The sequence below is a fragment of the Hypomesus nipponensis genome, chromosome 1, assembly GCF_054491055.1.
Source record: "Hypomesus nipponensis isolate SF chromosome 1, ASM5449105v1, whole genome shotgun sequence".
Classification (NCBI taxonomy): Eukaryota; Metazoa; Chordata; class Actinopteri; order Osmeriformes; family Osmeridae; genus Hypomesus; species Hypomesus nipponensis.
Window position 1 is genome coordinate 7,283,369 of NC_140361.1, and position 27,964 is coordinate 7,311,332.

Genomic DNA, 27,964 nt, shown 5'->3' on the forward strand with positions numbered 1-27,964 from the left:
ACATGGGTGAATACTGTGTATGTGTAGTGTGTAGGGTCAGAGTGTGTAATGTACAGTGGGGGAGAGTGTGGATTTGTTTATCTGCATGTCCATTAGATTGTGTGTGTTTGATGGGAAAGGTAGAAATGGGTTCAAGGAAAGGAAAGAAAGAGAGAGAGTGAGAGAAAGAGAAAGAGAGAGAGGGGGTGGGGGGGTGGGGGTGGGGCTGGGGGGGTTACAATTCAACTACCTCTAGAAGCACACTACCCTCTCTTGCAGTATTCCACATTGCAAATCCCAGATTACAGTGACACAAAACAAACTAGCCAGAACTTTGGGCAATGAAAACAACGTAATGTATTTCTAAGTGATCATAAGATTCCTCTAAATTCATTGGAGGAGTTTGCTGTCATTTTTTAAAATGTATTTACTAAACATATCAGTGATACATGCAGCTCCAGTGAATCCTCTGTCTAGGGCAAATTTATATTTATCGAAAAGACTTGGGGGGGGGGGGGGGGGTGTACCATTCCTCAAACTGCATCCTGTTCTCTGGATTACAGTTGAGCTCTGTTCCATTTTAATTTCTGCCACCTCAAGAAGCAAATTCCAAAACTGACTAAAAATAAAAGGGACTCACATTCATTGTTTTCATATCAATCATTTGAAACATCAGAGTATACATCATGTTAGAGAACCAACGCCTGGCAGACAGTGCATTCTTTTCTGTTCTATTCATTTCTTTTCTCCTTTTTACATTCCACAATAAAAGAAAACTTTGCAAAAGGGTTTCAAATCACTTCCTGAATTTCCAGAAATGGGATGGAACGTACAACCATCCTGCTCTAGATGAGTCTGGGAGGAGGGAGCGAGTGGGGGGGCGGGGGGGGGGGGGGGGAGGTTTCTGCCTCTGTCTCTGATGTCATTATACCTCTGAGCTGAAGTGGAAGGAGCGACTGGCTGCCTACAGTTGAGTGGACGGCTTTGCTACCTGCAACACCGCCACCCCTTTTTCTATCTTAAGATTCTCTGATAGATAGGTTGATTCGAAAGGTGAACAGAGACAAACAGACATGTATCAGATAATTCAGTCAATATGACCAAGCAAGGTATACTTATGTTAATCAATAAAGGTATAGGAAATATGCAAACCAAGGATGCAAGAAGTAATAATATTATCATACATCGTCTGTTGGCTGTGATAAAAAAAAGAAGAATAAATAAGACAAAAAAACAACAACAATCAGTATCAAACGCACTGCAGACGGGCAGTTAACGTGAGAGAGGTGTGGCTAAATGAACCTGTGTTGTCAGTCATGCAGCGAACCAGTGCTGTCATTTCGACGAGCAGGTCCAGACTTCACACAGCAAACCAGCGTCAGTACACGTGACCGTCTTAGTGCCCAATGCGTACTCACTGAACGTGTTGGTTTCACCCACGCTGAAACCCAGTCACAACCACACACTTTATCTGCTTTTAGGGATTTCACAAACCAGACTTTTTTTTTTCTTCAAGTTTCATTCCGAATTCATCCTAAATTCCCATCATGGTCACACATGAGACAAACAGACAGGAAAGACAGACAGTGGATCTGGCCTGTGGACTTATGGGAGATGGAGTTTTTTTTTTTACTGGATGGGATGGGAAAGTCCTGAGACACAGTGCGGCTAAAAGCTGCTGGCATAGGAACAGGGGTGGGCAGTCCATGGGAGGCCAGAATCAGGCTGGATTGACTGGATTGGTTGGGGTGGTTAGATTGGCAGCTCCCTGGCCAATGACTGCTCATGGAAGGAGGTCTTACAGTGCAATGGAGCTTCGGCTGCATGATGATTGATGTGTGGAGGATGTCATATTAACAGAGACCACACTCTAGATAGATGAATACACATACACACCAATGCACAGCACTAAACACATGCACGCACACACACAAACACACACACAAGCATACACCCACACATGCTCTCCATAGTCACAACACCCTGAACACCTGTGCACATACCTTGTATTACATCTTCCCTTCAAACTCCAGCATAATTCTGTTTCTATGGAAATAACAACACACAATGAAGGGTAACAGATGACGTGAATGACAGATGGAAGTTTGTCTGAGTGACTCGTCAAAACTAGCCCATGACTTCCGGTCTGGGACAGTAGCACATCCTGTTGCGTCTTTGAAAGAATGCCCCCATGAAAAAAGAGCGTGCATGTGGTTCCTACTCATGTAAACATACACCTTTACACAGGAGTGATTCATATTGCATGATGACAGAATCATATCACAGTTAAAATAGGAAGATCCCAAACTCAGAGAAAAGAAAGGAGGAAGGAGATTGGTCTATAAAAAACGAGGAGTCTGTATAAGAAAGGCTACAAAAACTCAACGGGACCTCCAGCTTCAGCATACAGCAAAAGGCACCACAATATTATTCTATTATCTAACTCGTGAAAAAATTGGCACGTAATACTCTCTCTTTGTTTTACTCTCATAATGCTGTAAATCAAAAACTTTACATATAAATATTCTTCCCCCTATAAAAAAAGTCTTTGCTGTTCGCTAGTAGACAATTTTTGCTGAAATGAAAATAAATATTTCATTTGTTTAGAATATCTGTCTTGTTATACAAAATAAAAATATTTCTCCTAGGTGCAGGTCTCTAGTCCACTGTTTGTGTGTGTGTGTGTGTGGGGGGGGGGTCGAGGTCAGTGGTCAGGTGTGTGGGAGAGGAAGGGGGGGGAGTCAGGAGTGGGGAAAGGAGAAGGTGGGGGTGAGTGGGAGGGTCTTAAAGGGGTGTGTTGTCGGGTTTGGTGCGTGGCTGGGAGCCTCGGTTCTGTCCGTTGCTGCGGGTACTGGGGCGGCTCAGTCCCCGGTGAGTCCGTGAGTCCGGCCCGGAGGAGGACGACCGGTAACCGGGACACGGCTCCATGTTCATGTTCTGCATACTAAGGAAGGGTGTGCTCTCCCCGTGACCCTCTTCCTCCTCGTCTTCCTCCTCGGACTGGCTGAAGCTCTGGGAGCTGTAGTCCCGTAGGCCCATTGCACGCTGGGAGACGTGTCCGTTGAGGCGGTTCCGGCGTGGGCGTCGGCGACTCCTGATTGGCTCACGAGAGGAAGCGTACTCCTGGGTGGTCTCGTAGGCCTCTTCGTCAGGGAGATGGTAGGGGCTGGACGGTAGGCTCCCTGTGCTGTCCGCCAGGTAGGGTCGCCGGGGGCGACGGGGCTGCCGGTAGAGTCGCCCGTCCTGTAGAAAGACAGACAGGATAGACTGAGACAGGAATCCCACACTGCGCCACATCACATGAGCACTGTACATTATGATCTGTATTTATGTACATTGAGCAGAGTAAAGTCATGTAGAAAATACTTGTACACTGTTAAAGCATCATTATGTATATGTGTGTGTGTGTGTTTGTTGTATACCTCTGGGCAGCGCAGGAGGGGCTGGTCGTCCTCACGGTGGTAGGCGGCAGCGGCAGGAGGGAGGGAGAGAGCGTGGCCTGTGTTGGGGGAGGTGATCTGGAAGGTGGGTACTTGGGGAGGAAGCGGGGGGTAGTGGAACTCCACCGGAGATAGCCGGGCCGGTGTGGTCAAGGCTGACACATACCTGGCACACACACACACACAGGCATACCAGATACATACATGTACAAAAATGTACACACAAGGGATACAAACACTGGGGTTATCCCTTGAGAAGTAGGCAATCCTTATTGAATCTTTGACACATCGACAGACACAAAAAAAGAGAGAGGAAAGGAAAACAGTGTAGGAGCATGCTCCAGATGCAGTCAGAGAGAGAAAGGAGGCAAAACAGAAAAGACAGGCAAGAAAGAACTTGCCGGACAGACATCCTCGGGCCTACCTGTCGCTGTGAGGTGAGTCTCGGAGGGAGTCGTAGGAGTCTCCGTATGCCATGCCCGGCCCCGCCCCCTCCAGACCCCCCTGCTGGGCAGCTCTCCAGGCCCGGGCCTCCATGCAGGCCGGGCTGCTGCACTTACTGGTGCCTACTGACGAAGACAGCGCCCCCGATTGGCAGTCTGAGTTCATGCTGTCTGTCCTCTCCATGCTCCACGTCCTCTCCTCGTGTCTGTGGGGGAGGGGCACGGATGGACGGACGAACACACAGAGAAAACAAGGATGAGAAAGAGATGGGTTTCCCTTAAGTTCCCTTCCCTTCATGCTTGAGTTCATGAATGCGGTTTCAAATGTGGTTGCATTTGCTTTGGGAATGTGTTTCACATGTTTTTGCGTGTGCACTGTAAACAGTATATATCTATCTGTCTGTGTGCGTGTGTGCGTGTGTTGCTAGAGCACCTGGAGGCGTGTGAGGCCGTGGAGGAGTGGTGGGACCTGGTGGACATTCGGCTGCCTGCGTAGTTGCCTGCTCCCTCTGCCCCGTGTCGAATTACACACTCTGTGGTGGGCGCGTTCTTAGAGATGTACTGTCACACACGCGCACACAGAAAAGGAGAGGTAATGATGGGATTTGTAGTCCATAGGCTTACCTTTGTGGCACTGAAAGGATTCTGTCTGTTCCAAATGTTTCGAGAACATTTTCGACCGTGCAGGGGCTGTGTGTCTGCTGTGAGGACTCACATCCACCATGGGGATTTCCTCTGGGCCTGGGTGGTTAGGCCCATTGGCGAGCATCCGGTTGGGCTGTTCCACACACTGGTTCTGGTGCAGGTGGCTGTGCATCTTCTTCCTCTGCTTCCTGTGGACACACACGCACAGACACACCAAAGGAGAGAATGTCGATTTGTCATCGAGAGCCAAGCTGTCTTCTTGTGAAGGGGTTTGAGTTGGTCTCCGGTGCATACTTGGTTTTGCAGTAGGCCACCACGCAGACGATGCCCACCACTAGCAGAGCCACACAGATGCCCGTGATGGTCAGCACCCGTCTCTGGTACAGTTCCTCCGCCTCTGTGAACAAACAACACACACGCACACATAGTCACACACAGACACCAAGCAAACATAGGCACACACATACACGTGTGTGAGCGCTACTCAACCTAAGCTGCAATACGTTAAGCCCTCCTCTGTCCCTGTGTACCGAGCTATAACCACGCCCCACCGTTTCACCCTATGGCAACCTCTAACTAACCCCCCCCCCCTTCCCTTCACCCATGGGAATGAAAGTGGATTGGACTGATGTGACATTACACGATTGTACCAGTCCAATTGGAGTTTTCAGCACATTGCTGACACCCACCCATTCCCCTTACATCTGCACAAGTGCATATGATGACAGGCTTTCACTCTGGTATGGGACAGGCCTCTTCAATTCTATGGATACAATCTTCTACATATGGATGCTAGTGCCATTTAACCTATTGCCTTCATGTAAACATGTGAGTTCATGTACGAGGGTTGTTTTGGTTAAATACTAATCACATTGTATCTGAAGGATATGACAAGCTCCCTCTCCAAGTGTTTATGACTCCAGGCCTGATCTGTTCCTTTCTCCAGGGCTGTCCCTAGCACATCTACCACAGTATCCATGGGATGTACAGTAGGTCATAGGGGCCTGAAGGCATGCTTGTACAATGGAGTCGAAAAGACGATGGGCGTGGTGGAAGGAGGGAAGCGTGGCACAGGAGTGCGACAGCACACCGTGGTTGAGGGGAGAGGGATTCAAGAAGCTCGCCATCGCTCCAGTCATGAAGGAATCAGCCTCGAATGACCTAGTCAGATAGACAAATCACTCCTACGTCAAAATAAATGTTGAGTTGTTGTTTATGACATTATAATGATGGTTTGGACAAAGTATATGCTCAGATCAAATAGCATTTGACCATCCAAGAGTTTTGAGTATTTGGCTATGCCAACCTGCAGCAGTACCAATCTGGCTTGGTTTTTGGTGGTGAAGATTTTCCCATTCAATTGGCAGTATGGAAAATTGGCCTTTATTTGACCCAGATGTTGCAATGACTCCTAGGTCTGTAGTAGATAGCAGTGGTGGCGAGACTTGGTGAATACATTCTGATGGCAGCTCCGGGCCCGATGAGACATACATAGACGCTGTGGCAACAAAAGACACAATGGCCGAGGAAAAAACGAACAGAACATGAAGACGGAACGAGGGCTGGAGGAACAGAAACAAGGAAGGCAGAGTGAGGGCGTGGGAGGACGATGTGGGAGGACGACACTGGCAGACAGTGAAGGAAGAGAGAACGGGCGAGGGCGTTGGGAGAAGAGCAGAAGGTGAAGAAAAGAGAAGGGGGGTTCTAAAATAGAGTGGGTGGTTGAGTGGAGGGGGGGGGGGGGCTATAGAGAGTGGCTATTTGGGTCCTTCAAGTCTCAGCGAGCTTTAGCCTTGGCATTGTGTGTGTGTCACAGGGCCCTGATACTGATAGCGATTGGGGAGAGGTGAATGGCTGCTCAGTCAGAGACACGTAATAGAATTGGAACAATGGGAAGACTACAAGACCCAACTTTAAAGTGTAGGTTTATGGCTATTAAGAAGTGGATCCAACCTGGAATAAGGATGTTGTGTTACTCTCCAGGTAACATTATAAGGGCTTTGATTGGCCATGGAGGAAGCTACAGATGCCAATGTACGCTAAATACACAGTCGTGTGCACACGACCACAATTATTTAATTAAAATTTAATTATTATCGGCCCTGTTAGTCTTACTAACATATTTAATTTGTTTCCTAACTTTTCTTAGATTTCTTGAATGTGTTCCTCATTGCAAAACATCAGTAATCCAAACAATATATATTAGGGGCGTAATCAGATTGAGAGACAGTATACATGCAGAGAGGGGATACACATACAGTATGTTATAAATGCATGTTAGTGGGCTGAAAGGGACAGATCAAAAGATTGAGTTATTGAGTTTTAAAGGGAGATGATATAGTAATGTGTGACTGTGAGAGGATCTTGGCAAACTTTAAACTTATAATACATGAAAATAAAATAATTGTTCCATACCCATAAATTCAATTTCAAGATGCTCTGCCAACGCAGAAAGTTGATATGGTGAGGAGAGAGGGAAAAACAGGTTTCAGAGAGTGAACGTCCACAGTGGAACCTACTATATAGGCTGAAATAGATGGGTAAACAGACTTGCTTGAACTATAAAATCTCTATTGGTGACATCATGGTGATTGACAGGTGTCACATCCAATAACAGACAGACAATGCAGACAGCTGCAGCTCTGTGACCCCAGAAACGAAAGAGAAAGAGAGAGAAGCAGGCAGGAGAACATGCAAAGACGGAGAGACAAAGACAAACAGCCACATCACTTACTGCCGTATTTACTAGACCTAATTTCTGGGGTAAATGATAGTAGACAGAAAACACATTTTAAAAGATACAAAAAAGCAGTGTGTTACTCTCAAACAGAAAAACCGAGTCGAGTAAATGAGGCTGGCAGAGCGATGCCAGGGGGTTGTTGTGTTACTGCTGGAACTGTCCTGTCATTGTTTTAGGATGCCATAGCAACTGTAGACAGTAGCATTTTTCACTTGTAGATAGGATCATATATAATACCCATGTTAATATGTTAACATACAGTGTAATGCCTACTTCTGAATGTCACTTTTTGCTAACTGTAATGTGTTGCATTCCTACGTCTTATTTGTTCTAGCTTACATGCTAACAAGGAATACAAATTTGACATTGAAGAATCTATGAACTATGAAGAGCTGGAAAGTTCACAGGTCACAGACTCTTGACCAATTGCAACCAGGATTTCGATGCATTTTTTTTGTTTCCAGTTGTCTACTTGAAGCCAATTGGAATTCACTCGACTCAAACCTGATTCGGATCCAAACCATCCTAAAACGTTCCGTTGCCACTGTCTACTTTTCAAGTCCCCGGAACGAAACACACTAACAATCATACAAGCATGAGCTGAAGCATAGTGTCCAGGCAACACAGGTAAGCATACAGTATGTTGCAAATGGAAAGCAAAACATCACAACATGACAGTAACGACTCAGACATAGCTAGATAGAGAGAGAGAGCTTTCACATTATGATAAATGGATGATCAAAACATGGACGTGTTCAGTAGTGGCTATGCTATCAGCAGAAGTCTCTGTTTATCACGATTAGTGCTGGAAGAAAAGAAAAGCATACCAAGCATACAAGCGCCCCAAGCTGCACGTCGGACTTTACTGTGTAAAAAATGGAGAGGGCATGCACCAATAGTTCTATGTGTGTTGAATTCTGTCATTTCTCATTTCCACTACATGCAGCTTTGTCATTTGTTCGGTAGGGTTGAGGGGGTACTGGGCTGCTGTCCCCACCCCCCTTCCACCCCCCCTCCCTCTGTGAAGCCTGCTGGCAGGGGGCAGAGCAGAGGGGAGCGAGGTGTGAGGGGGGAGGGGGTGGACGGAGGGAAGGGGAGGGGGTTGAAAGAGTGATGGCGACAGATGGAAGGACACCAAGGCATGCAAGCACACACACACACACATATATACATCAACACACAGACATAGACGCTCCGACACACACACACAGTCTAATTAAGACATGAGTACAAACAAACACAAAGACACAAGTGTGAACACACACTCCTGTACACATACAGAACACACACACACACACACAACCCCCCCTCTCCCTCGGCATGCAGTGTCCAATGAGGAGACGGACAGGAGGAGATGGACATACTGTAGAAACCGGCCATGACGGAGTTTTGACAGCGATCACCTGTATAGTCATTTGGACACCTGATAAGGGAAACAAGACACAAGGGGGAAAAGGAGGGAGAGAGAGAATGAGGGCAGAGATGGAGGGAGAGACAGAGGGAGGGTAGTAGGAGGAGAAGGATTTAAGGAGAAATGGTGGGCGTAGGGGAAGAGGGGGTTGAGAGGAGAAGGAGAAGGGAGGTAAAAGGTAAAAAACAGAGAAAGGAGTACATGTAAAGGGGAAGGAGGGCAAAAAGAGAGGAAATAATTTGAGAGGGATTGAGGGAGGAAGGAAGGGACACAAAAGAGCAGAGAAACAGAATTAAAAAACAGAACACAACCCCACTACAGAGTGATAGAGACACAGAGAGAGAACCTCTACGAGAATCCTAACCCTTTTAGGATCACAAGTTAACAAAATGGAACTGAATGGCACAAGTCATGAGATGAACAGTGACGATAACCACACCGTGTATTATAACCCCTCCACTGTGCAGCTGTGTTACAGCAGTACACTGTAACAGCACTGTCACCACAGGCACAGCTATATATGCCTAGCCGAATACTACCACACAATCTATGTCAACCCCTATTGTTCCTGTATAACCCCCCTAAATATATATAGATACCCAACCCAAAGAGAATACTTTTCTGTGTGAATCAATTACGTAAAACAGAAGCTCTGCCTTGGAAGAGCCTGCTCAGCAATTTCCCATGCATCTATAAATAGTGCTGGAGAGCAGAGAGAGAGAGGAGAGAGAGGGAGAGAGAGAGGAGAGAGGAGAGAGGGAGAGAAAGAGGGAGAGGGAGAGAGAGAGAGAGAGAGAGAGAGAGGGAGAGAGAGACAGAAAGAGAGGGAGAGAGAGAGAGAGAGATAGAGAGAGAGAGAGAGAGAGAGAGAGAGAGAGAGAGGGAGAGAGAGAGAGAGAGAGAGAGAGAGAGAGAGAGAGAGAGAGAGAGAGAGAGAGAGAGGGGTACATTGGAGGGAGAAGATAGACGGGCCCATGCATGCCAGTGCAACTAAACCTTCTGTTTTTCTTTCTATCTCTCTATCTCTTCGCTTTATCTCCCTCTCAGCCCTAAGAGCCAACCAGGAGCAAACTGATCCTTCTCATTCACTCCTCCCCAGGGTGAGAGAGACTACAACACGTCTCCTTTATACCATCACTCATTTAAATGAGAAGAAATGTCATTGCTCTGTTTCTCTCGTGTTCTGCTGGTCCAATGTCTCCTAGGAGGAGAATCTGTCTGTAAATTACCACATCCACAACATTGAATTTTATATCAACGATATAAAGGTTTGATCATTTGAAGTTTGTTTTCACACTGCAACTTGGAACTAATGGGTGCCACATCCATGGTGTTTATTAGTAAACACATTTTTTTGTTGATGCTGGTTAGCTTTCTGCTATAGGAAATGTACTAATTCAAAACGTATGTTAAAGTACACTCCAGAAAACTCGCTCACAGCATAACACAGTGCAAATCTTTTGTCTTGCAGCTTGAGAGCAATACTTCTTACAATCTTGTTTCAACGTTGCAGAGTAGTTTTAAATTAATTTAACCCAAACCAGTGGCTGAAAACAAATATAGCGCTACCACAAGAAATCTTGTGAAAAAAGGATGAAGATCAACAAAAAGAACATGGACAAAAAGAACATGGATGATTTGGAGGAAGCACACTTCAAGATTTTAAGTGTGGCAGAAAGAGCAAAATTATGAACTAAAGGTAACATATATAGAGAAAAAAAGAAAATACTGATAAGAGAAATAGATGGATGAAGAGATGAGAGTTTTATACAGGTGAAAGGTACTGAGTCAACTGGCAATCTCAAAGTCAGCATGGCTACTGGATGCTGAGTCACAAGTTCAAAGGTCAACCAGATCAAAATAACCAACAAGACAGCACACTGAGTTCACAGGCAGGGAAAGGCAAGAGCAAGGGAGGGTGAAAGGAAAGGGAGTGAGAGGGAGAGAGAAAAGGAGTGAGCGAGGGAGGGAGAAGGCAGTGAGAGAGGGAGAGAGGAGGGAGTGCACTTACTTGCATGAGAGCTGGTTAATACCGTGTAGGAAGTAACAGTCTCCCCCATTAACGCAGTAGGCCTTCTCTGTGTCGTTACAGCGCCGCGCGTGGCTCACGCCCGGAGACAGAGTGGTGGTCACTGCAGAGGGAGAGAGACAGAGGGAGAGTGGTGGTTACTATAGAGACAGAGAGACAGAGACACAGTGGTGATCACTATAGAGGGAGGGAGACAGAGACACAGTGGTGATCACTATAGAGGGAGAGAGACAGAGACACAGTGGTGGTCACTATAGAGGGAGGGAGACAGAGACACAGTGGTGATCACTATAGAGGGAGAGAGACAGAGACACAGTGGTGGTCACCACAGAGGGAGAGAGACAGAGACACAGTGGTGATCACTGCAGAGGGAGAGAGACAGAGACACAGTGGTGATCACTATAGAGGGAGGGAGACAGAGACACAGTGGTGATCACTGCAGAGGGAGAGAGACAGAGACACAGTGGTGATCACTATAGAGGGAGAGAGACAGAGACACAGTGGTGATCACTGCAGAGGGAGAGAGACAGAGACACAGTGGTGGTCACTACAGAGGGAGAGAGGGAGAAAGAACGAGAGAAGGGCGAGGATTAAGACAGGAAACGTAGGGGTGAGAGAACAAAATAGAGAGATGATGTCAGTGGGAGAAAGAGAGATAGAGAGTGTGGTTGGAGAGAGAAAGAGAAATGGAGAGAAAAAGGGACAGGGGAGTTATGGTCACACTGCAGTTGTTGTACTTCGGCTGATGTTTTGCACGTAAATAATGCGGTGTGTGTGCCTGTGTGTGTTTGTGTTCGCTGGCACGATCTGCTCTGTTCTCCTCTCTGTCCTCTCTGCTCCTCTCCCTGTCGTATGTGAACTCACAGGTCTGGACGGTGATGTAGCTGGTGAAGTTCTCCTGGCCAAGCGTGTTCTCCACCACACACGTGTAGTTCCCAGAGTCTTCTAGCCGCACACGGCTGATCTGGACTTTGGAGTTTTTCCTTCAGATAGAGAGAACAGAAAGAGATTGACAACGGGAGAAAAAAAAGGTAGAAAGATAGAAGCCGTAGAAGATGGAGCAGGAAGACAGGGAACGAAACAAATAAAGACAAAAAGAGGGACCATTTTTAAATTAAAATAAAATAAAAAAGAATTCTGAAATAAATGCAGTGGTGATTGGCTGTGGGAGGTTCCTACTTGTTTGTCTTGATTTTGAGGTCCCTCCCCCTCTGGAGCTCTCTGCCATCTTTGTACCAGCGGAAAGAGGGACTGGGGTTGCCCGACGCCTCACATTTCAGATACATCCGCTCTCCCTCGATCAGAGACTGGCCCCGCATGGGCCGCAACTTTGGGGCTGCCGCTGGAAGGTGGGGAGGGGGGGGGGGGGACAGATAAAGTGTGAGAGAGTGAGAAAGACAGACAGAGAGAGAAAGAGAGTGAAGATGTGGACGCAAGGAGAGAGAAAAATACAAAGCTTGCATGAAATATAATAAGCTTAGGAAAGAAAATCTGTGTCTTTCTGTGTGTGACACTGGGACACTGACTGTCTCCCCACCTTCAAGAAAAGACTCAAGACGCACTTATTCCGGTAGTACAACGGCACTTAGGAATGCTTGATTGGACCTGATGTTAGTTTCCTCCAGGATCACAATGGCTCTTATTGAGTGACTTGTTGCTCTTGCAGGTTAGTTATTACAAAGTTAACTCTTGTACTCGCTGTGAGATATTTTACTGTTGATTGTTCTTCTACAGGTACAGTTTTGCAGTTTTTGTGGTTCATGTTGTTTTAATTTATAATGTGTATAACTGCATGCTCTTAGGGTTCTTCCCTTTGGCACTTGTTTAGTTTTTTCACAATGTATGCTTTATGTTTTGGCTGCTTGCAATGTTTGGGACTACCTCGTTGTTATGATCAGTGACCTATGCTCTTTTGTAAAGCTCTCTCTTGGAAGTTGCTTTGGATAAAAGCGTCTGCTAGATGCATAAATGCAAATGTAATGTAAATGTGTGTGTGTGGGTGTGTATGTGGTTGGGAACCAGTAATTCAAGTTATTAGTCAACAATGCCTAAAACTCCACCAATACATCTTCTTTTCAGGCACAAACACACACACACACACATGCACACATTCACAGGACATACACGCACATACAGAACATACACACAAGCACACATACTGTACACACACACATGCATGCACACAAGCACACATACTGTACACACACACATGCATACACACAAGCACACATACTGTACACACACACATGCATACACACAAGCACAGTAGGTCAGTCCAACCCCAGATTACAGTGTAGAAAGCTACACTTCCACTCTAAGAGGAGTTTTTAGAAGAGACAGAAATGGTAGTCGTCCTGGTCTCTCCACCCTCTCTGCAGTAGTAGAGCTGGGATGTAGAGCAGTGGAGTGCTATGTTTCTCCCTCCCTCGCTCGCTCCGCTTTGGTATCTCCTGTCTGGAGGTCTCTGGAGAGCCTGCTTCTCTCTGAACAGTGAACTGCATCAGCCAAGGCAGCTGAAGCTACACCGGCATGTTCTAGCGGAGAGACTAGCCCACACGCTGCATAGGGCCGGGTACTAGGGTGTGTAGGGGGAGCACATAGGTGCAAGTTTACACACAGTCACGCATATACACCTACACACACAATCCGCTTCTAGGAGATGCTGGAACTATTTCGAAAGTGTTGAATTGCTTGCTGTTCTATTGCTTCATATACTGCATTACTGGGTTTCTTCTCCCTCTTCAAATACTGGCTTGTCTGTTCAGTACATGAATGACTATGAACAGGAAGGATTCGCAGAAATTATTAATTGCGCACTGAATCTGTGTGTGTGCTTAATGAGCATCACAGACAGATCCCACAGAGGAGTATCACAAAGCAAGCCACAACCAGTTTAACCCTGGATGGGTGTGCATGTTTGTGAAAGAGGGGAAAAAAGAGAACTGTGTACGCAGCCATGAGAGAAAGAATGTGTGTGTGTGCGCACACGCGTGTGTGTGTGCATGCGTTTGTGTGTGTGTGTGAAGCTAAACTTGCTGAGCCAAGATTTTTATATCACTCACTGATCTGAAGATTCCGCTGTTAGAACACTGGGGCAGGGCCCAGCCAGAAAAGAACACGGGCTGACCAATCAGGCGTGACCGGCACTTTGCCGTCCAATCAGACGTGACTGATGCTACCAAGGCTTCCATCAAGGGGTCCTTCTCTCAAGGTCAGCTGACGCTCACCACCCCCACCCCCACCCAGCTCCCCTCCCTCCTCCCTGCCTCTCTCACCCAGGAAGAGGCATCAACAAAATTGATCCGTTTTTTTTCTCTTGCTAACAATAAGAGAGAGCGGTATGAAAACAAAATCAATGACGTGGTGTTCACAGCCCTGCTGTGTGACACGGGCCAGGCGGCGGGCGTCACGCCTGAACATATGGCCCCCATGTATATTTAGACAGGGGTGTGATGCCTAGTACATCCTTGTTGCGACGACGGTGCGTTCATAAAGCCTTCATTGGCTCCTGGTTCATGTAGGGGAGGCTTAGTATGTGAAGAAGGGAGAAGGTGGGATCATACGTGCGCGTATATGTTCGCGCATTCATGTATGAAAGAGAGAAGCACCTCTATCTCATTCTCAGATCAGTGTGATTTCTGCAGCGCACAGCTGTCACCATGGAAACCAGAAAGGGAGAGAGAGAGAGAAGAGAGAAAAGAGAGCGAGTGAGGAGAGGGAGGGAGCATGAGGCACAGTGGAGGAGAAAAGGGGAGAGAGAGAAGGATGGAGAGAGACAGAGAGAGAGGAGACACAGAGAGAGGGATGGAGAGAGACAGAGAGAGAGGAGACACAGAGAGAGGGATGGAGAGAGAAAGAGTGAGAGGGAGATAGAGACAGAGATGCGCATTTGCGGCCCTTAACTTGAATGATAGAAGAGGCCTACATCTAGAGCACATACAGCAGCTAACCTTTTCACACCAGCTAAACGAACCGATCCAGTGTGTGTGTGTGTGTGTGTGTGTTTGTGTTTGTGAGGGAGAAATATCCATGCAACATCCATGTGTGTTTGACATGACTGAATGATTGTTAGTGTGCATCACTAAATCACAGACTTTCTCCTCTCCCTCTTTGCACCCCCCCCCCCCCCCCACGACTGTTGTTTGTCACCAATCTTGACCTTGTCTCGTCCATCAGTTGCATTGTCTATCATGTTTTGCAGCGGGGATAGCCATGGGGTCTGCTCTGATGTTCTGCACACACACACTTACAAACACAATGCCTGTACTGTACACATGGGGCATCATTCATAGTACAAAATAAGCTCCCTCATCCCTTCAAATATACAGCAGGGCTTTTAATGAAGGGGCAGAATGGGGGGGGGGGCAGGAATGGGGATAGGGAGAAGAGAAAGAGAAAGGGGGATGACAATAGACAAAAATAGAGGAAAGAAAATGATAGTGTGGGGGGAACAAAAGGAGAGGAAGAAAGGGAGGTCCAGGCTACATGTTAGGATGAACGGTAGCATGTCTGTGAGAGAGCAAGACAAAGTAGCACGAGGTAGACAGATAGACAGAGGGTTAGACAGGAAGTGAGAGGGTTAGACAGGAAGTGAGAGAGGAGGAAGGAGGGGAAGAAGGAGAGAGAGACTGAAAGAGAGAGAGAGGATATGAAAGAGTTGGTGATGAATAGTTGATGAAGCGCTTGCGGGCAGAGCAGTGAGGAAAAGCTATTCTCTCCATCTCTCCTTCCTCCTCCCCCCCTCCATCCACTGACAAGGCTAGAAGTCTTGTGCACGACTTCCCCCCCTCCCACCTCTCCTCCATCTCTGTGTCCCCCATCCTCCTCTCCTTCCCTGCCCCCTCCCTCCCTCCACACCTCACTTTCTCTCTGTCACCTCCTCCTCCTAATGCCTCCATTCCCCTATTTTCTAACATATTCCTTCTTCTCTTATCCATCCCACCCTCCCCTCCCCTCTCTCTCTCTCTCTCTCTCTCTCTCTCTCTCTCTCTCTCTCTCTCTCTCACCTCTCCCCTCCTGCCTCATCCATCCTCCTCTCTTTCTCTCTCTCTCTATCTCACTCTTTCTCCCTCTCACCTCTCCCCTCTTCTCTCATCCATCCTTCCTCCTTCTCTCTCACCCTCCCTCACACATACTTCTCACTGCAGGATTCTAAACCTGCGTTACAGACAGTATTTTAGAGATAAGAGGATTGAAGCATTGATCACTGGCGTCCGCTATCCATCCCTTGGTCTTACTGCCTGCTTGCTTCCCTACCTCACTGCTTGTATGTCTGTCAGTCAGTCAGAGAAACTACAAGTTGATTCTGAGATAAAAAGAGATGGCTACTCCAGAATCTACCTTTTAGAGAATCACATAGTAGACATCCATAGTAGAATATCTCTCTTGGTTGGGTAATAATATATAATACATTGTATGATTTTGTATGTGTGTATGTTATAATATCCTAAAAGGCTAATCCATTCCATTATAAACACAAACAATAATAATTCACTTGATACTGTATAGCCCTTGTCCACATTGAACTAGATTGAAGATTAAACAACGTCATACATCAAACTAAACACAGACTATCTCTCCATAGTCACAAAAATGAGGTATGAAACAGGACAACTCTGGAGAAAGATAAAGAGGGGGGAGTAGCCCGGCGACCGTGTTGGCTGTGGGCAAACAGGCGGTGGAGAACACACACGAAAGTTCCTCTCATTCACAAATGTCTCTACCACGGGCCCCTTTAAAACACCAGTCTGAGTGTGGCCACTGAGGGGCCAGCCCAGTGAGGGTGGATCCATTATTCACCAGCAAGGAGGGCTCCAGCTGTGTGTGTCTCTTCTCTCTCACACACACATGCATATGCACATACATAAGCATGTGTGCACACACCCACAAATACTGGTACATGCATTCTCATGCACCCACACAAACAAGCACTTACTGCCCACACACACATTTACATTTAGCAGACGCTCCTATCAAGAGCGACTTACAGTAAGTACAGGGGCATTCCCCCCGAGGCAAGTAGGGTGAAGTGCCTTTCCCAAGGACACAACGTCATTTGGCACGGCCGGGAATCGATCTGGCAACCTAATGTTTGACCTAATGTGTACCAGGCTGTGTTCAACAGATGGTGATGGCACCATCAGATTGGAGTGGCGGTGAAGGGGACTGGAGAATTACTTCAAGGCAGCTACACACACAAACACAAACACACCCCAGCCCAGACACATACATGTATGCACATACAAACACACACACACACACTTAGGTCCATGTTCATTAGGAACCAATCATAAGCCAGCATGGTTCCAGAAGGCTCTGTTAATCAAAGATGACGATGACATATAGAGCATAGCTGTGTATCAATATAATGATGCCTGTATCAATACAATATAACAAAGAAGATGTTAAAAATATAAAAGGTCAGGAGAGTAGGGCAAGAATTATTCCTTGTGTGCGCCCACACACACAGTAAATGTAACTAAAGCAGGGAGTGGATCAGTATAATGTCTTTCGACTACAAATCACCACAGAGCTGGTCTATACATTCTGCCTAGAGAGACAGAAAACACACACACAGCGGTGTGGAGGAAACCTCAGCCTTCTGTTATCCAGTGTGCATAATTTATACAAGCCCCAGATCTCTCTGCTAAAGACAGCATGCTGAGGCATTTGCAGCAGAGCAGCAGTAGTTCAGTGGCATGTGTGTGTGTGTGTGTGTGTGTGTGTGTGTGTGTGTGCTTGCATGAGGCAGTAGCTCAGCTGTAATGCTACTCTACTGAGACAGAGACAAGGACAACTAGAGAGGTGAAGAGAGAGGAGACAGAGACTGAAAATAAAAACAGAGAACATGACAGATATATAGACAGCAAAAAATGTAATGACTCAGTGACAAATATTAGTGTACATTCAATGGGAGAGAGCAAAAACGATTGAGGAAGATAGATGGACAGAGAGAGAGAGAGAGACAGACTTAGAGGATGATCAAAATAAAACAATTACCCGGAGGCCATGATATTTTATACTTTTCACAATGAGGTGATCAGTTACTATTGCTTTGACCTATACGTGTGTGTATGTGTATGTGTGTGTGAGCCAGTAAAGGAGAGAGCAGGTTTTGAGCAATATTTAGATTCGGAGGACTTCTTTGTGGTTACCCAGGGTGACACCTGGTAGGGCTACCCCATTATAAAAGCACGGTTGCAAATCATCTCCTCTACACTTGTGTGTGTGTGTGTGTGTGTTTGTAAGTGTGTATGTATGCGCCCACCAGGAGCACCTCCTCGAACACAAAAACAGCTACAGATAATGGCAGTCTGGAATGAGTACTGAGACATACAGGTGTGGAATACAATGTGTTGCTAGGACTTTCGTACAGTTATTGAGGACCATGTTGAGCCACAGACTCAGATATCTTGGCGGAGAGACAGCAAAGTTTACGGTGACTAAGAGTAACAGATCAGTAACAAAAACTGAAATACAGCAACTGGAAAGGACAGCAACGACTGCTACAGAGGAATGGCTCCGGCTCAGACTAGTGCTAGCCACACAGATGCACACACTCTGCCTCTTCTTCCTGTTTATATTGCTACAGAAGAGGGGATTTTGGATAATCTCTCTATTTCTCTATTTCTCTCTCTCTCACACACATACACACACACACACACACACACACACACACACACACACACACATACACAATGTGAGGAAAGACAGTTTGTCAGGAGTTTGTCCACTCCGTCTCTCAGTTTCAAAAGCCCAGGTGATGTCACTTGTGTGAACAAATAAATACACAACAGGTTTGATACCCTCGCTAGGTTCAGGTAATACTACAAAAGTGCAGAGAATGTTGTGAAACAAGCTGCTTATGACAACACAGACTATGCTCACTCAAGCACGACTCCCTACATCCTAACCAATGTGTGTCAAGTATGTGCTCTTCCCCATTCAGATCTATGATAACCTCAATCTCTTGTTTGCTTCTCTGTGGCTCATAATACTTAAACTGTAACCTGTGTGACAAAATATTTGGGTGGCTGGAGTCCAGGAAAATGGGGGACAGTTTACCTTTCTCTGTCATGTGCTCCAGTGTGCATGTGACTGGACTGGGCTGGATATCTGAAGGAGCTGCCATCTGATGATTATCTGTTTTACTGAAAATGACCTAGCCCATTTCCCCACATATACCTCCCACATCTTCTCATCCTCTCATTCTTTGCTCTCTCTCTCTCTCTCTCTCTCTCTCTCTCTCTCTCTCTCTCTCTCTCTCTCTCTCTCTCTCTCTCTCTCTCTCTCTCTCTCTCTCTCTCTCTCTCTCTCTCTCTCTCTCCAAACACACACAGGCCAGGCTACTTGCTGACACTCAGGTTCAGACAATACTGCATTCAGGTTACGACAAAATACGTCTCAAATGAACACTAAAGAAGCACATGGTAAAGATAACATTTACATGCAAGCTTTTAGAGCAACCCTAATCAAAGGATGTGTATACGTGTCAACTTACCAATACAATGTTTTATTGACACACACTTTGACATTTCATGTGTGACCAGGTTAAGGTGGATTGAACCGTGTCGATCATCACCGAAATGGACTTTCACGAAGGCTCCTTACATCACTAGAGCATTAGTGTGCGGCCCTAAAGCAGGCAATAAAAGCTAAACTTACCGCAGTCCTCGCACAACACGCTCTCTACATCCTTCTTTAGGTCCGTTCCGCTGGCGTCTAGTGGAGCAAACGATGCCTTGAATACTAACGGCTCAGCCGTTGGGTCCATGAAAAAGATATACCTGTGGTCTTTCTCCACATTGGTGCACGGGGCCTCGGAACCGAAGTCCCCGACGGTAACGAGCTGCTCCCGCTCGAGTCCGCCGCTGTTCACGGGCCACACGTCCAGCACTTTGACATTCACACTGTACGGCTCCCGGGAGACGTTTTCCGGTGACGAGCGCACCTCGCCCTCGATTACCACGGCGGATCGGTACGCCTGGTCCTGGAGGGAATTGAGACTCGGGGCGTAGCAGGCGAAGGAGACCCCGATGACCAGCATGGAGAAATGCACCGGATCAAGCCTCATGCCGTCGGCCGTGGCTCCGCGGTCGATGGGCGCGTTGCTGCAGTGCTGGGGCGGCTGAGGGGCGCGGATGACGGAGCGGGGTTGAAGTGGGAGACTGCGAATAGGCTCCGATAGCAGGGCAGAGCGGCAGACCTTGCGTAAGTGTCCATGCCATCTGTGTCTGCCGCTTTCCCCATACAATTTCAGATGGGGACACACTAGCCTAAGAACCGGAAACGACCCGGTTCTGCATGGTTAAAATTCTGGCTGCTGCATTCTCCTTCAACCCGTTTTTTTCTTCCTGAAACGCAATACAAGACTCGTAAATTACCCTCTTGTTGAAACCAGAGGTTCTGCATGAAGCCTCTATCCTCTCTCTACAACAAATGTCATCGCATGGGTGGGCGCATAGGCTCTCTAGAACAGAACGGTTTTCAGATTCCGCGCACCGAAAGCATTAATACGCACACACACAAGGTCGGTCTATGGTCCAGTCTCAGAGACAGAATACCGACTCCTTTTTTGCCAAAATACGGAGACGAAAAATATAGCTGCTATCCGGTTATCCGGTGAGGCGATGCAACAGCGCGCTCCCTCCAGCCGCGTCCCCTGCACCCCTCAAACGCGAGCGGCTTACGTGAGCAAACATCACCTGCCCGGACACTGGCGTCCGTTAGCCTTTCCTGCGCAAACACACTAATGACCGGAGCAGCCGCGCGCCCAACACCCAACAGACCACTGACTGAACCGCCGGGAGGCAGAACCACATGTGACCATTAGAGCTTCGCAGTCTCAGTTCGGTTATAGAACAATCCGCGCACACAGCAGACCAGCCCTAGTGCGTATATCCTACTGAATCACTGAGTTGTCCACGAGTGTCAGTTGGTAAAAGACACTATAGGCTACACTGCGGATGGTTGCTGATGACTAACGCTGCGAAAATCTCTGAATGGATTCAGCTGAACGGAAAACCGTGAGTTTTGGGACACGGTGAGCCAGTCCAACCAGAGGCCACTGTTCCAAATGGAGACTTAGGACACCTTTAGGAACACCCACTTAATAAAAGACACCCGCATAACCTTTTGCACGGGCAGCAAGTCTTGCAGGTTGAGTTTGAAGATTAAATGCTGTTGCGTGTGTGTGGCTTCGACCACTCAGCATGTTGGCACACGTGAGGACCATCTCGAACAATGGGGGGCTGGGGAAGCACGGGACAAAATATCCCTAGCAACAGGGTATACATCTTAATGTTTTTTTCTTCACTGAACTCCCCCCCCCCCCCCCCCCCATGTGACGAGAGCCTGCACATGCTTGAGCTTACGGTGGCCATGAGGCACCATTCTCCTCTATTCGCCAATTTTCCTATACCCCCTCCCCCTTAAATGCATCAATCAATCAAGTCGTTCATTCACGATTCCCTCCTTCGCTGTTGCTGCTGAACCTCCCGCCCTTCCACAGAGGTCAGAAAGCGTGCGCTGTCCCCGGTGCTGAAACCCAGACAGAATCGTGAGGATCAGTGTGAAATGAACAGATACTTTAACTCAACATTTGTTAAATGAATTGAGGTGATTGTACGCATCTAGATGTGTAGGATTGGGGTCTGATGGAGAAAACTTGGAAAAATCTTGAGCACGATAATACGTGGTGTACGTTAAGAATCATTCACGCACGCTATACCGGTCGCTGTCTGTGGTGCTGAATGTTTGTCATACCTAACAAAATAATAGGTTACAGAACCAACATTTAATGATCCAATACTCTAAAATATCTCAAGATTTGGCGATTGATAGACAATCCGTCCATCTCTAAGTCACTAACCTGGACCCCCCATCCATTCTATCAATGTCAGTCAATTTATCGGCTCAGCATCCCCCATCTCCACCCAACGACTTCCCCTCACAGAGATTTGAAAGGATTCGACAAATGTTAATTGAAGAACTACTTTATGCTCCCTCGGAGGAACTGCTACTGATTGATTTCACGTGCTCAAAGCCCTCAGAACACAGCACGTGCACTGGTTAGGGCTTAGGCTTTTTTTTTTTACATTAGGGGGAATCCATTGATAAATCAGTCGTTCGTCAGTCAACTTTGGCTTTCCAATGTGCTGAAAATCCACCAGAAAGACATGTTAGACGCATCTGCTTAGTAATGTAATAGCTTAGCATCTGCTTAGTAATATGAATCATAGTCTAAAATCATAATTAGTCATGCTGTCATATGCGTCTTTTAAAGTGGGAACAATGCCGTTATGTGTGAATGTATTCCGTGAAACTATGCATAACATATGCGCAACCGTGATCGTCTTGAACGCACCCTTTTCATACAGTAATATGAACTACAGTACTTTCATTTTTTCTACTCGTTCCTTTCTCGCGATAGAGGCGAAGTGGTTTGACGGGCAGTCGAGGTTGCAGCAGGCAGAGGGAGACGGTGGAAGGTAAGCAGGGAGGCAGCATCATGGCGGACAGAGACAGTGGCAGTGACCACGGAGGGCCCACCGCAGGCCCTGGCTTGCTGCCTCCGGGTACGATGGGCGCAGCATCTCGACTGCAGCACGACACGGAGGAGCTCGCATCCAAGCGCGTCGACATTCAGAACAAGCGCTTTTATCTAGACGTGAAGCAGAATGCGAAAGGCCGCTTCCTAAAGATAGCCGAGGTCGGAGCTGGGGGAAATAAGAGCCGCCTCACTCTCTCTATGTCAGTGGCCGTTGAATTCCGCGATTATCTCGGGGATTTCATCGAACATTACGCCCAGCTGGGCCCAAGCAACCCTGACATTGTGCAGGACGAGCCCCGGCGGGCGCTCAAGAGTGAATTTCTGGTGCGAGAGAATCGGAAATATTACATGGATCTGAAAGAGAACCAGAGGGGGCGGTTCCTTAGGATCCGTCAGACCGTTAATCGGGGGCCCGGATTGGGAAGCGCACAAGGCCAGACCATCGCGTTACCAGCGCAGGGACTCATTGAGTTCCGCGACGCTTTGGCCAAACTCATCGATGACTACGGCGTGGACGAGGAACCGGCAGAGCTACCCGAAGGCACCTCCTTGACTGTCGACAACAAGCGTTTCTTCTTCGACGTGGGCTCCAATAAGTACGGAGTCTTCATGCGGGTCAGCGAGGTGAAACCTACGTACCGGAACTCCATCACGGTTCCGTGCAAAGTATGGTCCAAATTCGGCAACACGTTCTGTAAATATGCGGAGGAGATGAGGAAGATTCAGGAGCGGAGTAGAGAAAAACGAGCATCCGAAATGCTACCAGAAGGCCCGCACGGCGACGAAGGAGAGGATGATTGACTGATAGGATTAAAGCAAAAAAAAGAGAAGAAAGAAAATGCATACATAACAAGAACTGACTTAAAAATCTGACTTTTACTGTAAAATAGAAAGAAAGAATTCCAAGGGAATCACCCCCGACACAATCTCCACACTACACAGACTGGCAGTATTCAAACCTCGCTCATACTGGATGTCACCCAACCATTTTAACAGTAAGCCGCTGCTATCAGTAACTGTTTGAACTGTAACATATGAACTGTTTCCTACTTGATTTAAATGACAATGAACAGAGTGTTTATATCTCTATAAGAAACTTCAGATTTTGCACACGTCAAAGTTATTTCGAAAAATCTTTTCAAAGTGCAAATAGATATAAATCAGAAGGTATGTGGAAAATGACGGTCTTTATGTAAACCAACATTTGACATCAGCACAAAGAGAATATAGCCTATATTACGGAGTTAACGAAACCAAAATTTGAGACCAGATATTTAGGGCCTAGTTAAGGTACGCAGAATAAAAATGAAAGCGCTCTCCATTTAAGTGTATGAATTGCAGCAACGCACAGGCTGTAACCACCTGCCAGTATGCGTAGGCTATACAGTATATCTCTTTTTTAAAGACAGTAGACCAAGTAGTCTTTAATTTGGTAAAAAAAAAAAAAAATGTTGTGATGAAAGCGTTTTTAACATGTCATAGCCTACATTATGGAAAGACACATGGTTAATATGCCTACTTTTGCGCTTCAAGAAATGAGATAAATTAATCTCCATTATTGAATATCAACCCTGCACCATGTCCATCAAAACTTGGACCGATGGTTAAATGAAAAAGTGCTAACTTAGATGTACTAATTATGATTTTGTGAATCAGCTGTATTTAAATCCTTATAAGATGCCCACGTTTTCTGTGGGTGAGTTTTCATTTCGGGAGAGGGAGGGGGGTAATGGGGTTGGGGCGGGGGGGGGGGGGGGGGGTACCAAAAGATGTTCACCTGTGGGAGCGCGAGGCGCGCGTAAAATAACAAACAAAACAAAACAAAAAAGACGCAGCGCGTGCGGCTGCATGTTGAGCCGCGAAGCGCATCCTCTCTGACGTCAGAACAACCTGGTGCCTTATACACTCCACTCGTTTACGTGTTTCACATGGTCGGTGACCTCGACCACCGTATGTTTTCATTTGCGAGTGCTGAATGGCCAGGCTACCTCTAATGGTAGTGCTATCTTTGACAACACCAAAAAAAGCCAAAATCTGGGAGGCTTCCTGGAGTTGAGCTGTCTTCCCTTGATTAGGTGAGGAAAGGATGGCCTCCAAGACAGCAGGTGGCAGCACTAAATGTGAGCATGGAATAGTCCATCTTAACAGAGGGGGTTTGCACATACCATGTATAAACAAGACAGGTTGGACGTTTAAATGGATGCGCTTGATAAGAGCCAGCCCCATGCAGTGTGAAGCTTAGTGGATGTAGGCCCAAGGCCAAGGCAGTATCTCTCTATGGTGCTACAGGCCCTGATCTTCCTGGGGCTCGCCGCTCGGATTCCTCACTTTGCAGTCTATTTGATTTTCTCAAAGTTCCTCCACATTACAGTGTCCTATAGAGGTGCCCTGAACCCTCACACAGTGGGCTCGACCACTGGCACAGAGGACGTTTCATACTAGTGTGCAATATTGTACGTGCCAATCGTGGCATTGTATGTGTACAGACATAAAAAGACAGAAATGTTTATGTGATCGCTATTTGAAAGCATGATGAGGTTGAACTCTGCATAATTCTTGCATTAATATTACTGATATGTGAAGTCTTTCTCTGCACCTACTCCAAGTGAAAAGATGTCCGACTAGTGAGAGTTCCTGTCAGTCACTTCTGTGCAAGTGGGATCACCCTTGTGTCTGTTGAGTGTAGGCTAGCTCGGGTGTTCTCTGTCTCCCCTATGTGGACTAACCATGACGACATTTCTTCACGGTACAGACATCCATCCACTCAGCCACCCCACCCCGTATCCCATCGCCCAACCACAATGTTGCTTGGAAGAAGGGTGCACACCCAGTACCTTGTGGTGCATGGGTTTGCTGCCTGTTGGTCACTCAAGTTCAGCTACATTCACAGCCTGTTGCATCACAGTGACACAATGATGAACATGTACATTTGGTGATAAGGTAAAGTCACCCCTTACTCCCTGATCCAAGTTCAGCTGACCTTCTCCCAAATCCCGGTTAAGGAGTAGAAAACACAAAACTTATCATAGATAAGCCTCTTGGGAGGTCAAAACTGCAGACTCCGTCTGGGGACAGTCTAGTTCTGTCAATGACCCATCTCTGGTCTCCATCACATCCTCCGGTCAAAACTCCTCCAGTTAGCGTTAGGTTTAGTTTAGAGGATTATTTCAAAGCGTTGATTAACAATCAATCAGCCAGGTGGTTAACTATCAGCTTTATTTAAAGCATCCCAGGCAGACTGGGCACAGATTAGCTTAACCTAAAACCCCAGAGAGAGAGAGATTGAGAAACCTGGCTCATAGAGACACCTAGCAGGCTTGGAAAAGAAAAGAACAGGCAGTGTTATCCCAGTCTGGTGGTGCCAGCCCTCAGGAGGTGGTAGAGGCTAAAGGCCCTCCGTGTCAGTGAAATAGCAAGATAAAACCTGGTACTACAAGGGCTACCAACACAGCCTATCCCCATGCCAGACTGTTGAAGAAGTACAGACGCTCTATGTGTTGACTTTTTTGAAAACGAAATATTCCTAAACACTGCCCCAGTTATCTCACCATGTCAGTTTTTTAAAGACATGCTGCAAGTTTAACTCCAAGCCTTCAGCATTGTGGCCCCTTAAAAGAAGAGTCCAGCATTTACAACTTTTTCCATTTCAGCTATGTAAGTTTGATGAAAGTTTGGCCTTTGATGTGAGACATAAAAACAAAAATACATGGAAATTTAAGACTAATTTTTCACTCTCACAGCCAAAATCTAATGAGAGCCTAAATCAAATCCTACAACTCACCTTCTAGATCTGTATTCCTCGCTCTACAATACGCACACATTTATATATTTTACAGTTAAAGAAAAAGGTTTTTTCCTGTATTATTTTGGCAGTTCACAAGGTGCTAATGGGTCAGTCCTGGAGTGGAGTAGTTCTACGTCACAACAGCGCAGCCTGTTGTGGTGCACATTGTCGGGTCGGAACCTGGCCTGCAAGTCAAAGCGGATGACGCGGCCATGTTGCTTGCATTGCACAGTAATCAATGGGACTCAATATGGTGTCCAGGTGGTGGGGTCATCGCTCTTGTTATCTAAACAGTCGGTGACTGAACTTTTCCGGCAGGGCTAGTTCAGTGTATGTAGGAGTGCTCAATAGCTGTTTGCTGTTTGAGGAGAAAAAGAAAGAGTTTTGAATTTATGGCCTACTAGAGGTGCTTCTTTAACCTGTTTATACCTGTGGGAATGTGTATTTCTGACCACAGTGACAGCTGCATGAACATACTAAACCCCTCAACCAATCTCTTGGGGGGAGGGGGGTTATCTCTGTCACTGTAAAATTCCAGAACAGATTTACCTTCCATTTTTATCTTATCAAGGTGTTAGAGACCTACAAATCTGTTTCAGTTATTTTTTTTTTTTTACTATTGGGGTTCAGTGTTCGATGTGTTGCAGCATTTCATCGGCTCTTCAGAGTCACACAGACAGAGCCAACCACAGCCTCCGGTTGGAACAAACCGCTATGACTCATCATGAGCGTTGCTAGCTCACCACACCATTCTGTTTGCACATTATCCTACCCGATACCGAGTCCATCGTGTTTGCAGACTACATAGGCAACTGATGTGTACAGATTTAATAGTCATAGGGGAGGGGTCAATGCACAATGAACACAATGAACATATCCCATGTCACCATTAGGTCAAAGCCCATTACCATCCCCACATGAGATATGTTGTACCTTTCAAAATATTTTAACTGTGGTGTGTGTGTGTGTATATATATATATGGTTTGTTATATATGATGATCCTCCTTTCAGAAAAATATAACATAAATAGGAAAAACATTGCTGTTTTTTTTCCTTTGTATTTTATACTTACAGAAAGCATTGAATAAAAATGGATAAATACTTGCACTTTAGATATATTAAGAAAATTTAATCTGCATATTATTTTTGATAGGGATCTCACATTCAAAGAGTATAAATTACTTTCCAGGCTTTGTGACTATTGCTGGACAGAGATGTGATGAGTTCATCTTCTTATTGAAGTATATTTTGTCTGTGTTTCAGAAGGTTTACTAAAGTAAATTGCATGATAAAAGTAGTGCTACACCAATATTGTTATTTTTAGTTGGTAAAATATGTCTGAAAACTGTGATAACAATCCTCCTGTACCATGTTTAACTCCTCCCACCCCTTTCTAGAGTATTTCTTAACTGAATTATGGCCTTTCCTGACTCCATGAAGATGGTGCTTAATTTGGCTTTAACATCTATCTTCTCAACTGACTTCCTGACGTCACCATACCTTGCATCTTACTGTATACTTCATTACTTTATGTTTATGTACTTTCACTACCTTATTAAATTTCTGTTGATGGCAAACTGTGTGCTGTTTTGTACCTTGTTGTTTTAATGTTGGAAAGCCTATTGTCGTCTGAAAAATGACTAATTGCAATAAAAAGTCATTCCTCATGTTTTTGTCTTGTCATAGCGTCTGAATACTAGACCACGGAGTCTCGAAAGGTAACAGATGATTGTGTTTAGGTAACATGTCTATATTAAATGTAGCGTGGAGGGATAATGCTCAGAACATTACAAATGTTCAATCTAAAGGAGTAATTATAGGTGTAAATGTGATCTCTAAGAAGGTAAACCCGATCAAGGCCAGTGGACATTCCGGTTTTGCATCCATAATGCTAAGTTAAGTTATCACGCAAACATGGCGCTGTCCCTGGTGCTAGGCCCA

General features: G+C 46.2%; 2 protein-coding genes across 3 annotated transcripts; one reads left to right on the forward strand and one right to left on the reverse strand.

The window, feature by feature from the left end:
• Positions 1-2,695: 2,695 nt before the first annotated feature.
• nrg2b (neuregulin 2b) lies at positions 2,696-19,760 on the reverse strand. 2 transcript variants are annotated; one of them, XM_084699013.1, is made up of 12 exons: positions 19,352-19,760; positions 11,867-12,029; positions 11,552-11,670; positions 10,670-10,790; positions 8,612-8,670; positions 6,923-6,946; positions 4,802-4,904; positions 4,578-4,695; positions 4,296-4,423; positions 3,844-4,068; positions 3,402-3,585; positions 2,696-3,222 (listed from the first exon to the last, which is right to left on the reverse strand). In XM_084699013.1, exons 1-12 carry the CDS (start codon positions 19,758-19,760, stop codon positions 2,764-2,766), a joined length of 2,112 nt encoding a protein of 703 aa, XP_084555139.1. In that variant the 3' UTR covers positions 2,696-2,763. The 2 variants fall into 2 exon arrangements, with proteins under 2 accessions (XP_084555139.1, XP_084555140.1); XM_084699014.1 differs by lacking the exon at positions 6,923-6,946.
• A 2,365-nt stretch (positions 19,761-22,125) lies between these two features.
• Positions 22,126-27,690, forward strand: purab (purine-rich element binding protein Ab). The gene is made up of 2 exons (XM_084673809.1): positions 22,126-23,233; positions 27,421-27,690. Exon 1 carries the CDS (start codon positions 22,197-22,199, stop codon positions 23,037-23,039), a length of 843 nt encoding a protein of 280 aa, XP_084529935.1. The 5' UTR covers positions 22,126-22,196; the 3' UTR covers positions 23,040-23,233; positions 27,421-27,690.
• The last annotated feature ends 274 nt before the right edge of the window (positions 27,691-27,964 follow it).

What these genes read in the sequence shown, in the direction of transcription:
- nrg2b (XM_084699013.1), bottom strand. Translation starts at nt 19,760, where the DNA reads ATGAGGCTTGATCCGGTGCATTTCTCCATGCTGGTCATCGGGGTCTCC. An exon ending in CTCAAAATCAAGACAAACAA is followed by an intron (nt 11,671 to 11,866) that starts GTAGGAACCTCC and finishes CTCTATCTGAAG; the next exon opens with GAAAAACTCCAAAGTCCAGA. An exon ending in CTACATCACCGTCCAGACCT is followed by an intron (nt 10,791 to 11,551) that starts GTGAGTTCACAT and finishes CTCCCTCTGCAG; the next exon opens with TGACCACCACTCTGTCTCCG.
- purab (XM_084673809.1), top strand. Translation starts at nt 22,197, where the DNA reads ATGGCGGACAGAGACAGTGGCAGTGACCACGGAGGGCCCACCGCAGGC.